The sequence below is a fragment of the Pocillopora damicornis genome, chromosome 14, assembly GCF_964200805.1.
Source record: "Pocillopora damicornis chromosome 14, jaPocDami1.2, whole genome shotgun sequence".
Taxonomy (NCBI): domain Eukaryota; kingdom Metazoa; phylum Cnidaria; class Anthozoa; order Scleractinia; family Pocilloporidae; genus Pocillopora; species Pocillopora damicornis.
Genome location: NC_142683.1, coordinates 18,589,467 through 18,602,373, shown reverse-complemented (window position 1 = coordinate 18,602,373; position 12,907 = coordinate 18,589,467). Strand labels below are relative to the sequence as shown.

Genomic DNA, 12,907 nt, shown 5'->3' with positions numbered 1-12,907 from the left:
CTGGCGTCATCAGTTTCTATTCTTTGGGTCATTCCTTTGAGTCAATCATTGAGATTTGTTTGTGTCACCGCGTGTGGCCATTTACTCGTCACGCCCTGGACTTATGTATATAATGTGATAACTAGTCAAGAACTGTATTAGGGCTCATTTGGTTAAAGATTCTAACTGTATAAAACAGCGCATACAACAGATATATTCCCACCAACCAGTTCACATAGTCTCATGTAAAAGATTCCTTAAAATGTCTCAATTATAACGTTACTTCATGGTCGCGTGACTTAAGAATCATTCCATACGTTCAACCAATCAGGAAGAGGATGCTTTTCTCGGAATCGCAGATGCTCGTCGCAAAATTTAACAGAATGCTCCGAGAGAAGATGGCGTACTGTGATGTTTACGGCTTTTTCATCTTATTTTTTTCAATTTTCTTTACAAGCAATGAACCATGTGAGACTTATGTGCGTACGAATTATTAATATTGTTGAATTTTTAATTAACTGTCGGACAAATGAAGCTTAACGCATTTAGCAAGCATGTGCTAATGTATGGAGTATAGTATTTGGTAATATGCTGATGCCTGTTATTGGAAAGAATTTTCACGACTCTAGTTTTAAAATCGAGCTGATCTTACCAGGAAAGTGCGTCAACTTGTCACAGAATAGGAATATGAGCGTTCTCAAAACAAATCTGAAACGGTAGGTTTTTATTCTGAATAGCTAATTTCGAAAGCGTACATAATATATCTGGTGGGTTAAATTTGTAATCTTTACTTTAATTCACTACTTTATCGACAAATTCTCGAGCAGCACTTCAAAAACTAACAACTCGATGAACAGTTCGCTTAGTTGATAATACTGATGCCGTCCTCGCAACTTGTGGCATTCTGATAGTTACTAGCTTGCTCTCTACTGATGCTCGTGTTTCAACGCTCATGACAGCAAAAGAAAAGTGGTTGGCGCTTTTTTTCTTTACTAAGGCTCAGATGTGTCATACATTTAATACTGTTGATGACAAAACAAAGTCTTCAGCGAAAAGCCAGCCATGATAAATATTAACAGATCATCCGCTGGACTGTGAAGTCTACATTCCTTAAGAAGGCATCATAATTACGTGACCAGTTGAAGTTCTTATATTTTCCATAACTTGAGTCCTTAGACGCGATTTTTATTCTTAACAATGTTTTGAAATAATCAGATTGTCAAGAGCAAAAACGTTTCTACTGAAGTCTGGAAAGATCTTGCAGTCTTCTTCTTCTCACAAGAATTTGGTTTAAGCGTACTTGCTTCTCAACAGATTTTCTTATCATGAAAGCACAAGCACTGCTATGCTGTCCCTGACCAACGTTAGCTGATCAGTAAACAATTTTTCAGTTATTTCATTCTTTACTACAGCTTGAACAAGCGCCAAACATGATTACAAATTTGCTAGCTAACAGACCGAAGGACATTCGCTGCTTGGGTTAGAATGCTAATGACATCACGGCAAAACTGACCAATCAGCTTTAGGTACCAGACCATCTCGACTGACAAGTGACTCCTCAGGTGACTCGGAGGATGACTTCCACTCAATCGCTCTGACGAAGGGCTAACGCTCGAAACGTCAGCTTTTTTACCCTCTACGGTGGCTAATTTACGTTTTCAACCCAGTTGTTAACACTAAATTACCTGCTATACTCTCCCACCGACGCAGCATCACAGTTTCTTTAGAAACGTACACCTTTATTCCGCTCAGGTTGTCTGTCACCTAAGTCATTGTCAAGTGTACTCTCACAAGGACTCTTAGACCAACGATCAATTACTAACGCATATGATAACTAGTCAAGAACTAACTATTGCCGGGATAATTCTTTTGCTTTTTTTTTTTCCCTTTTTTTTTAAGTATTTAGGTTAAGTATTCCATGCCTCTGGTAAAGTAACTTCCAAATTCAGAGAAAATGAAGAGAATCGTAACAGTGATAGGAAATAAAAGATCCTTCAGCGAAGACGGTCATGATTCATTGAGATCAAAGAGACTGCGCATGTCTGTTGAAGGACAAGGATTCATCGAAAGAAATGACAGTGGAACATGGCAGTCACGTGGGTTTTCCCCGGAGAGAAGACGAGAAATTGATAGAAATGGAAGAGAAAGTCATGGGGAGGCTGGACTTCAACAAAAAAGAGATCCTGAGCCTCTCAATTACATGGCATTGGATAAAATCTGCAATTCAAACTCTCCTGATGAAGGCATATTGGATCTCTTCAACAATTCTAAACGATTTGAGACTCTGCTAAAGACAGAAACAATACGACCCGATCTGATGAAGCTTGTTATTCGAGCCATACACATGTGCTGCTCACCAAATGATATGAAAGAGATTGCTAACAAAATGCTACGTATGGTAATTAAAACAAATTTCCTGCAATTGCATCTTACTAAGTTTATCAGCCAAATGTCCGACGTCTCAGAGCTTGGTGACAATCGCCAGCTTGATAAACTGGTCTTGCTGTTAGCAGAGGTTTTCCTGGAGTTGTTGCAGAGATTTGAACAGAACATTATTCACCTCGTTCCCAGTGCCCAACTGAATGAGACGGTGGGAGATCTGAAGAGTAAGGGTCTCCTTGAAGACGCAGAGACGTTGGAGAAGAAGCTTCAACAGGTCAAGGAGTACAAAGATGAAATAAATCGCCGGAAAACAACTCACCCAGACGAGTCTCAGCTAACTCCACCCGAGGATTTTCGCAATATGAGCGTGATCCCAGGAGTAGCTGATTTAGAACCACATAACAAGCCGTTTCTTCGTAAAAACGTTGTTGATGGAAGGTACTTAGACCAGGAGCACTATTTAGACGTGCAATTTCGACTTTTAAGAGAAGACTTCATCTTACCTCTTCGCAATGGAATAAAACAGCTTAAAAGGGACCGCAGTCCCACGGCAGCAAATGACCCAAGCCACGACAAACGTACGCGAGACGTTCCTGTGTACCGCGACGTCACAATCTTATACCCCGTATGTAGTGGAAAGGGAATGGTTTACAGAATCCGGTTCGACTCGTTTCACCCGGATGTACGTCGCGTGAAATGGGAGAAGAAGAGCAAACTTTTTAAGTTTGGCTCCCTCCTTTGCCTTTCAGCCGATGGATTTCGCAATCTTCTATTTGCGACCGTGGAGAATCGAGATTCACGCGATCTTTGTGTTGGCGAGCTTGAAGTGCGATTTGAAAAAGCTAATCTTGAAATCCTGAATCAGTTCATCGAAGATAAAAAGAAATTTGATATGGTAGAATCCCCTGCGTTCTTCGAAGCCTACAGACACGTTTTAGAAGGCTTGCAAGGAATTAAGGACGGTGAACTTCCGTTTGCAGAGCATATCGTTCAATGCAACCAAGATGTGAAGCCACCTGCTTATGAAAACAAAACCAGTGGTTTTTTCGACATGAGTGGAATAATAGAAAAGGGAGTGGACTTGACAATATCCAAAGCAAGGAACGCCATGGAAAACATGGAAACTGAGTCAGTTTCCAGGGAAGACAATGTCATCTCCGATTATCGTGAATTAGTAAATCGTGATTGGGAGTCGAATACCGAAGATGCCGAGTGGAGTACACCTGATCTTGAGTTGCTGTCCGAAGAAAATTCAGCTAGTTCGGGCCGCGATTTCGACTACGTTACCCCAGATGAGCTTTTAATTGATGATAACGAAGGTTCCAGTGAAGGAACTCCGGCAGACGACCGACCTGCTGGTGTCTTGAATATCTACGACTTGGAACTTAATCCAGAAGACCTGGGCTTTAATAAGTCGCAGATGAGCGCGTTCAAAATGGCACTGACCAAAAATTTTGCGGTCATACAAGGCCCACCAGGTACTGGGAAGACGTACGTTGGTCAGAAGATAGCACGTGTTTTGCTACAAAGCGGCACCCTGCGGCAGAACGAAAATGAACCGTCGCCAATTTTGATGGTGTCTTACACGAATCACGCCTTGGACGATTTCTTGAGTGGTCTTCCGAGAGAAGGTAAGGAATTAAACATTTTTGTAATCTGCGATCCTCTTCTTCTCTGAAAAAAATGCCGAAATATAATATATCAGCTCTTCTCGAATCTTTACGGCGGTAATTTAAAATTTAATAGAGAAGTCTCGATTGAGGGTCGAAAGTAATCTAGAATTGCATTGAGGTAATTTAGTGTTAACAACTGGGTTGAAAACGTAAATTAGCCACCGTAAAGGGTAAAAAAGCTGACGTTTCGAGCGTTAGCCCTTCGTAAGAGCGATCGCTCTGACGAAGGGCTAACGCTCGAAACGTCAGCTTTTTTACTATTTATGGTGGCTAATTTACATTTTCAACCCAGTTGTTAACACTAAATTACCTGCTATACTCTCCCACCGACGCAGCACCACAGTTTCTTTAGAAACTTACCCTTCATAGAATTGCATTGACTTTGTCTTAAAGCACAAAACCAATATAATTAGAAACCAATCCTAACTCATCAGGACTCGATCGTTTGCACGTTTAGATCTGTTGCAATTGTTTTCTTGAAGTTCCCATTGGTTCTTTGTGATCTTTACCTTTTTGATTGAATGTTGTTGATAATCTGATTTTTGTTTTGCAACACTCGAGGGGAGAGCGCTCTAATCAACAAGGAGTTTCTCTCTCCCCCCTACCAGCCCTTTGATTTCTTTCAGAACTGATCACTTTACCCTCGCGCTTTTTGATCAAGTGTTTTTTTTGATAGGACTGTTGTTCTTCTAAATAGGAGATTGCTGCGAGAAAAATATATGTATTTTTACCTAGGCGTTTGATGAACGTGCATTAATGATGATAATTCTAAGACCTTGATCTGGAATGTCTGCTCCCAACAGGTATCGTGCGTGTTGGTGGACGCAGCAGTAAAACGTTGAAAGACTGCACCCTGAGGGACCGGCGTGAGCAAACGGCTTCCAACAAGCTTACTCCATCAGAAATATGCTGGGCAAGAAAAAACGCTCAATGGGAGATCAAAGAGCTAAACAAAGATGGATCCCTGGATCTCTGTGTTGCTGTCCTGAAGTACTCCAGAAGGAAGATTCTGGCCTTTCGCATACTGGAGAAGTTCATGTCACCTCGTCATGCCAAGTGGTTTACAGAGTCGCAAGAAAACAAGGATTTACTGTTGTGTAAATGGTTAGACTTGCGGTACGAAATCAAGCGGAAGGGTTCCAAGAGCAATGGACATAATATGGACAGGTACAAATATTTTCATCTGCGGGAGTCAGCTCGGAATTTCTCGAAAGAAGAGGATTACGAAGACATCGAGGAAGACGAAGAGGTGAAGCCATCAGAGGCGACTATCAGCACAACTGAAGACACTACAGCACCGCTTCAACTTCGCAGAAAACTTCTAAGAGAAGAAGCCATGAGTGAACGCGAAGAGAGAAATAGTCAGTACGACCTCTTAGGATTTTCGCGATTTCAACGATGGAATCTGTACAGGTCGTGGCTTCAAAAAGCAGAGAAATACTACATGGAGAAACTTCAGAGCAAACAGCCAGATTACGAAAGAGCATTGGCGCGTAAGTTTGAAGTGATGCTTGAGGAAGACTTTCATATTCTTCAAAATGCGAAGATCATTGGAATGACTACTACTTGTGCCGCCAAATACCGCCGCACACTTCAGCGGATTCGTCCTAAAATTGTAATTGTTGAGGAAGCCGCTGAAGTACTGGAGGCCCACATAATTACGTCACTGACCAAGGACTGTCAGCATTTGATTTTGATTGGTGATCACAAGCAACTCAGACCTAAGCCGGAAGTTTACGAATCAGCCAAGAAGTACCATCTGGATGTGTCCCTGTTTGAGCGAATGGTGAATGTGGGTCTTCAGTGTGAAACCCTCAACGTACAGCATCGTATGAGACCTGAAATTGCCGCCTTGATGAAACATATCTATGACGATCTCGAGAATCACGAGTCGGTAGAGAAATATGAAGACATCAAAGGAATCAAGAAGAACATGTTCTTCATCAACCACAGTCATTTGGAGAATCATTGTGAAGATTCCCACAGTCACGTGAATGACTACGAGGTTAAGTTTGTGGTGGCCTTGTGTCGTTATCTGTTGCAGCAAGGTTATGAAGCCCATCAAATTACCCTTTTGACAACATATACGGGACAAATGTTTGCCATCAGAGACTGCCTTCAAGAAAAAGAAATTGAAGAGCTCAACCAAGTGCGCCTGACAACAGTCGACAACTTTCAAGGTGAAGAAAACGACGTCATTCTTCTCTCGCTCGTGCGGAGCAACAAAGATGACAAGGCTGGCTTCATCAAGATGGAAAACCGTGCATGCGTGGCGCTCTCTCGTGCTAGAAAAGGCTTTTACTGTATTGCAAACTTCACCCTTCTCTGCAAACACAGTGAAGTCTGGAGCAAGATTATTGAGGATTTGAAAGCGAGTGATAGCTTTGGCGCGTCACTACCCCTTATTTGTCAAAGTCACAATGAAGAGATCACAGCAGAAACAGCCGAAGATTTCGAAGAGAAATCTCCTAACGGGGGATGTCAGCGTCCTTGCGAAGTGCGCCTGGATTGCGGTCATGCCTGCAAACGATCATGTCACCCATATGATGTCGATCACTTGGAGTATCAGTGTGGAGAGCTGTGCGTCAAGAAAATCGTTGGCTGTGACCACACGTGTTCAAAGTTTTGCTGGCAGAAATGTGACACATTCTGTCAAAAGGTGGTTGAGAAGACTCTGCCTTCCTGTGGGCATAAGACAACAGTGAGATGTGGCAAGGATTTGAACAAGATCCAGTGCAAAGAACAATGCGAAAAAATTCTACCTTGTTCCCACCGCTGTCAGAGCCACTGTGGTCAACCTTGCACAAGAAAATGCCAAGAGCTCGTCAAGAGAACATATTGGCTATGTGGACATGAAGTCAGTATTGCTTGCTCGGCAACACCGGCAGATTGCACAACCCTTTGTCAGGACGTTTTGGAATGCGGCCACCAGTGCCCTGGAACCTGTGGCCAGTGTCGCATGGGTCGAGTTCACGTGCGTTGCAAGAACAGGTACAAGCAAGTACTGGTTTGTTCTCATGAGTACACGTCATCATGCACAAAATCCTGCCCGCCATGTACGTTGCCGTGCGAAAACCGATGCAGTCATTCGGCTTGCAAAATACGCCTTTGTGGGGAGGCGTGCAGTTATTGCACCCATAAGTGCGATTGGAATTGTCCCCATTTTAGATGTAACAAGTTATGTGGTGAATTGTGCGATCGCCCAAGATGTAATCAGCCCTGCAAAAAGTTCCTCAAATGCGGAGGTGGGACTCATCGCTGCCGAGGCTTGTGCGGAGAGAAGTGCATTTGTGCCGTGTGTGACAAAAACAATGGCCACTCAATCACCGAAATATTTCTCGGTGGAGAAGACGAAAAAGGTGCACGTTTCATTCAGCTTCCGGACTGCGAACATATCTTCGCAGTAGAAGATCTTGATCGGTAAGTATGGTCTACTATATTTGATTTTCTTTCACCCAACGCAGTAATTATTTGTAGACCCAACGAAGCTCAACGAAAGTAGAGCTTTATTTCGTGGAATTATGTGGTAATTAAGAGCCGCTACAAGGGCGGATTCTGAAATTCTGTAGCCTAAATATGATGAGAAGTTTTCTCAAGACAAGAGCATTTTGAATTAATTTATTGATTAGTAACGTGTGTTGCTAGAATTTTGGTGACCGACTGAAAGTGACAAAACCCACAGGTCTGATAAGGGAGGGAGGGGGCTGGTCCTGACCCCTGGACCCTCTCCCTGGATCTGCCATTGCGCCATTAGAACCAATACTGTCAGATCTTGGCCATGGGCTCTGGGAGTCTCAGTGTGTGGGGTTAGCTTAGACATGTTTTGTGGACAATTTTATCTCGTGTGAATTATGCAATGCCCGTAACAGTCTTCATTATCGTTATTTCATAGCTACATGGATACGTCCCATCTCGACGAAGAGAGCTGTGATGTGATTCAACTGAAAACCTGTCCTCTATGTAAGAGGGGGATCCGTAAGAGCCTGCGATACGGTAATATTATTAAACAGCAGTTGCTTGACATTGAAGAAGTCAAGGCCAAGGTCAACGGGAAACCGGTTGAGATTGAGGTTGCAAAGAAAGACTTGGAAACAAGTTTGAGAGCTTTGAAGCCGACACTTGAGTCGGAAGATGAAGAGAGAGACTGGGACATACTAATGAAACGTGTGACCAAATTGTCGAACATGTTTATGGCCACTGTCACCAAAAACCAGGTGATGCTGATGAAGAGATTTGCCGAGATAAACCGGAAGCTGAAGCATGGACTATTTATGGAGACCCAGAGCCAAATGAACGACGAAAGTCGTGTGGAAGGTGCGTGCGCAAGTTTTTTTTCTCATTTTCAGCGTGTGAATGAAATTACCGACAGTAAAAGAGACTGAGATAATCGCCTCTATTTGGGGAAAATGGAACCCTCTGTGGTTTATTGTTAAAGTTCCCTTAACATCTTGGCTAACCCTCCACTGACATACTGACATTCCCCCCCCCCCTCCCCCCGCCACTGCTATAACATTTTCTTTCGCCCCTAGCATGGTATGTGATAACTTTTTATGAGGCACAGGTCTCATTTATCGCCTCGGAGGTTGGGTGGCGGAGGATTTTGGTTCTGTCACAATAGAATTTACCTGATCCCCCCTAAAAAATAAAATAAAGCCTTTATACAGGCCCAAGTGGCCCATGGGGCCGGCGCTTAACTCCGGTTTCCTTTAACATGAAGCGGCTAGGAGTATTGCAACTCCTCCCTGGATGGGATGCCAGTCCATCGCATGCTGGTACCCATTTGTACACCTGGGTGAAGAGAAGCACTGTGAGAGTAAAGTGTCTTGCCTAAGAACACAACACAATAACCCCGGCCAGGGCTCGAACCCGGACCACTCGATCCGGAGTCGAGCGCACTAACCATGAGGCCACCGCGCCTCCACTAAGGCTCTGTAATATTCTTATAATTTCCACCCTCCTCATTGGCTGTTAATTAGCAATCAATTTTTCCGTGGTCCCCCCCTCCCCAGGTTATAGATAATGACTGATCGTTTAAACCTTTAACTCCCAAGATCTCATTAGTAATTCTCCTAACTGTCTGACATACAATTCTTATGGTGTCAACTTGGAGAACTTCGTATTTGATCAACTAGTAATCCCCTAAGTGATATTTTTCTTTATTCTCATCACTTCTATGCTTGGTATTGTGTTGATATTGTGAGGAGGGTAAAAAGTTAAGGAGTTGCGATCTCTCGATGATTTTTTTCTTTTAAACGTGAGCCTGCGAGTATTTCCCATAATAATCGTTCGCTTCCTTCAGGGTATCATTGCTTACTTTGGTGTCATTTGGTAGGGTTCTCTTTGCAAGAGGATCTGAAGTATTTGCAGAAACGTGCAAAGTCAGGGGAAGTCACGGAGCGAGAGCTGCAAGACATAAACCTGGAATGTACCAGGGTTAATCTGCGATTGGAGCTGTGTCTGCTAAAACACGACATCGCAAGCGGCAACTTGACTCCGGAGGAATCGCATGATCAGATGATGAGAGATGTTCGCGATGAGTTATCCAGCGGTAAACTAATTCAAACTGAGAGATTAGACGAGCTGTTAGATATGCTGTCGGGAATCAGGTGTGTTACTTGACAGTGTCTTTTGTCTACGTCTACGGCCGCGCAAGATGTGAGCTAAAGTAAGAAAGAAGGAGAATTAAGGAGCGGCGGTCATATAATAAAATACTTATTGACCTATTGACGCTGCACTCGGTCTGTAAATTATTACATGCCCCTTCAAGCCGTATGGTCCTCTCACCTAGTCAATAATTATATATCACGTGCCGTTTGATCCGTGCACGTTCGAGTTGGGGAAAAACCATGACGAGCTGTCTCCTTGCCCACCATGCCTCACACTCTCAAGAAAAAAACTTTTATACCACTAAGCAAACGGCCGAGATGCAAATAGCAAGATTTGAATCACTGCCTGTTACTATTTGCGATAACGTTTTCTTAAATCTCTCCATTATTCCGGGTGTCTTCACTTTTGATTACTTAATTTGTGAGCATCCAGGCTCAGAATTGCTACGCAAGTGATCTGTTCGGTCTTTCCGTTTCGAAGGAGACGCAAGAATTTTCTGTCATTTTAGGATTTTTATATTGAAGATAATAACGACGATGACGACTATGATAGTAAAGGTAATACATTTTGCACTACTTACATTTCAGAAAAGCGTACCCATGTCTGTTACCGTTGACGCCAGAAGAAAAACAACAGATCGTGACGGCCATGGGCCTCAAAAAAGGTCATTGGTACAAATGTCCCCAGGGACATATCTATGCCATTACTGAGTGTGGCGGCGCTATGGAGAAAAGCACGTGTCCTGATTGCGGAGCTGTGATTGGTGGAGAAAATCACAGACTGGTAGAAGACAACCAAGTGGCGACTGAGATGGATGGTGCGAGACACCCTGCCTGGTCCGAACAGGCGAACTTGGAAAATTACATGATCATGGATGAGGCGTAAAAAAGGTTTAAAACTGAGCTTTTAACGTAATTGGAACCTCACTGACTATACTTTCAGTAGACTCCTTGGACAGTGTAGCATGAGCGACAGAGCTAAACCAATTAGGATTTTTTCTCTCGCGTACCGCGTGCTTAGCATAGGCTGAGCGGAATAGAGTTTTACTTCGATTTGCATGCAATAGTTTCAGCTTGTTAATTGTACGTTCAATAGATTATTTAGGTGGTGTGCCATGAGAGGCAAAGTTTAACTATCGTGATTTGTTCTTTCGCGTATCGCTGGCCTAGCGAAGGATAAGTGGAATTCATGTTTACGCCGATTTGATTGCATAGCGTCAACTTAAGGTGCGAGGCTAATGAATTTGAACTAAGACTTGTTTATTTGGAGTCAAGTTTCATTGGAAATGTATCTTTTACAGGAAACCTGTGATTAAGCTTTACTTTTTTTTTCTGTGCATACGAAAGCATGTCAGCAAGCTGTTGGTCAACGGAAACGTACAACAAGCAACACTGGAGAGTAACCGCTAAGACGCGCAGTGCGTTGTTACTTGGCGTCCAATCCTTCCGAAGGGGGGGAGGTTACTTTCTAGTAATTTTGTTTTGGGGACTTGCCACTGGATGGGTCGCATGTTTACTGCTGGATTGAGGATAAAAAAGTTTCATTTTTATCAGAGTCGGGGTCGTACGTTTTTGCGGGATTTTGGGGTGACAAAACTTTGGTTAGTAGGAAATTAGTAATGGGAAAATTTGCGATTGAAAAATGGATCAATATGGTGTCAATATGGAACTCCTGGAGAAGAGGTGTAGAGTCCCAAATGAGAAACTGGGGCCACACTTGGGCCACTTTAGGAAGATTTGCCCAGGACAGAACCCGATGGAGGACGGAAGTGGTTAATGGCCTATGCTCCAACCGGAGCTAAGGGAATATATATATATATATATATATATATATATATATATATATATATATATATATATATATATGGTGTCAATAATTGGCCACAAAGTTGGGGCAGGAGCACATTACTTGGACTCCTGAATGGGGTGAGGGGCTCTGAGAGGTCTGCGGCATATAACCAGCAAAAATTGACCTGAGTAATCCTCCGGGCGTCCAAAGCAGTCCTTTTGCATTGAAATAAATTGGGAATACTTTTTCTGATCGCAAATAGCTGTCATATAGAGGGTGACCGATTATTACATCTAAATTTGTACACTGCTTTCTTGGAGCCAGCTCAGTTTAAACCTAATCGAAACTCGAAAAAACTATGAGAGTAAAAGATCAACATCAGCGTGGTGGATGTAGACAAGAGAATATTCCCTTGGTGTAGATCATGTCAAAATACCGTTATCAGGAAAGATTGAATCATTTGATTGGTTCTCGACACTAAAACATTAACTTTTTGTTTTTCCCGGACGAGTTTTCTCGAGATTTCTGCTTTCCATTCCCCTTGTTTGCTCTTAAAGAAAAATTCCAAGAAAATCCCCTCTGAATATGGGATGAAAACCGCCACAAAAATATAGTGGCGTTTGTCACGTTAGCTTATCTTGAGTGACTTATTTATTCAGTCCTCTCGGAACCGTCAATATATTTCGAAAAACACGTGTTAGTCGGTGATGAATATGTCGTATTTGCTTTCCCCGTTTTAGCTCTCTTGTTGATATAAGAAATGTCAGTGTATCCGTCAGGATATTTCAAAAAACAGTGTTAGTCGGTGATGAATAAGTTGTATTTGCTTTCCCCGTTTTAGCTCTCTTGTTGATATAAGAAATGTCAGTGTATCCGTCAGGATATTTCAAAAAACAGTGTTAGTCGGTGATGAATAAGTTGTATTTGCTTTCCCCGTTTTAGCTCTCTTGTTGATATAAGAAATGTCAGTATATCCGTCAGGATATTTCAAAAAACAGTGTTAGTCGGTGACGAATAAGTTGTATTTGCTTTCCCCGTTTTAGCTCTCTTGTTGATATAAGAAATGTCCGTATATCCGTCAGGATATTTCGAAAAACAGTGTTAGTCGGTGATGAATAATTAAAGTTGTATTTGCTTTTCCCGTTTTAGCTCTCTTTGTTGATCTAAGAAATGTCAGTATATCCGTCAGGATATTTCAAAAAACAATGTTAGTCGGTGACGAATAATTTGTATTTGCTTTCCCCGTTTTAGCTCTCTTTGTTGATATAAGAAATGTCAGTATATCCGTCAGGATATTTCAAAAAACAGTGTTAGTCGGTGATGAATAATTAAAGTTGTATTTGCTTTTCCCGTTTTAGCTCTCTTTGTTGATATAAGAAATGTCAGTATATCCGTCAGGATATTTCAAAAAACAGTGTTAGTCGGTGACGAATAATTTGTATTTGCTTTCCCCGTTTTAGCTCTCTTGTTGATATAAG

General features: G+C 42.3%; 1 protein-coding gene across 5 annotated transcripts; it reads left to right on the top strand.

Moving 5' to 3' along the window:
- The first annotated feature begins 337 nt into the window (after positions 1–337).
- On the top strand, positions 338–11,187 carry LOC113682735 (NFX1-type zinc finger-containing protein 1). 5 transcript variants are annotated; one of them, XM_089194744.1, is made up of 7 exons: positions 338–695; positions 1,879–3,992; positions 4,838–7,454; positions 7,927–8,348; positions 9,367–9,640; positions 10,229–10,531; positions 10,942–11,063. In XM_089194744.1, exons 2-6 carry the CDS (start codon positions 1,934–1,936, stop codon positions 10,524–10,526), a joined length of 5,670 nt encoding a protein of 1,889 aa, XP_089050870.1. In that variant the 5' UTR covers positions 338–695; positions 1,879–1,933; the 3' UTR covers positions 10,527–10,531; positions 10,942–11,063. The 5 variants fall into 5 exon arrangements, with proteins under 5 accessions (XP_089050870.1, XP_089050866.1, XP_089050867.1 ...); XM_089194740.1 differs by having other exon boundaries at positions 10,229–11,187; XM_089194741.1 differs by having other exon boundaries at positions 345–458; positions 10,229–11,187.
- Positions 11,188–12,907: the final 1,720 nt, after the last annotated feature.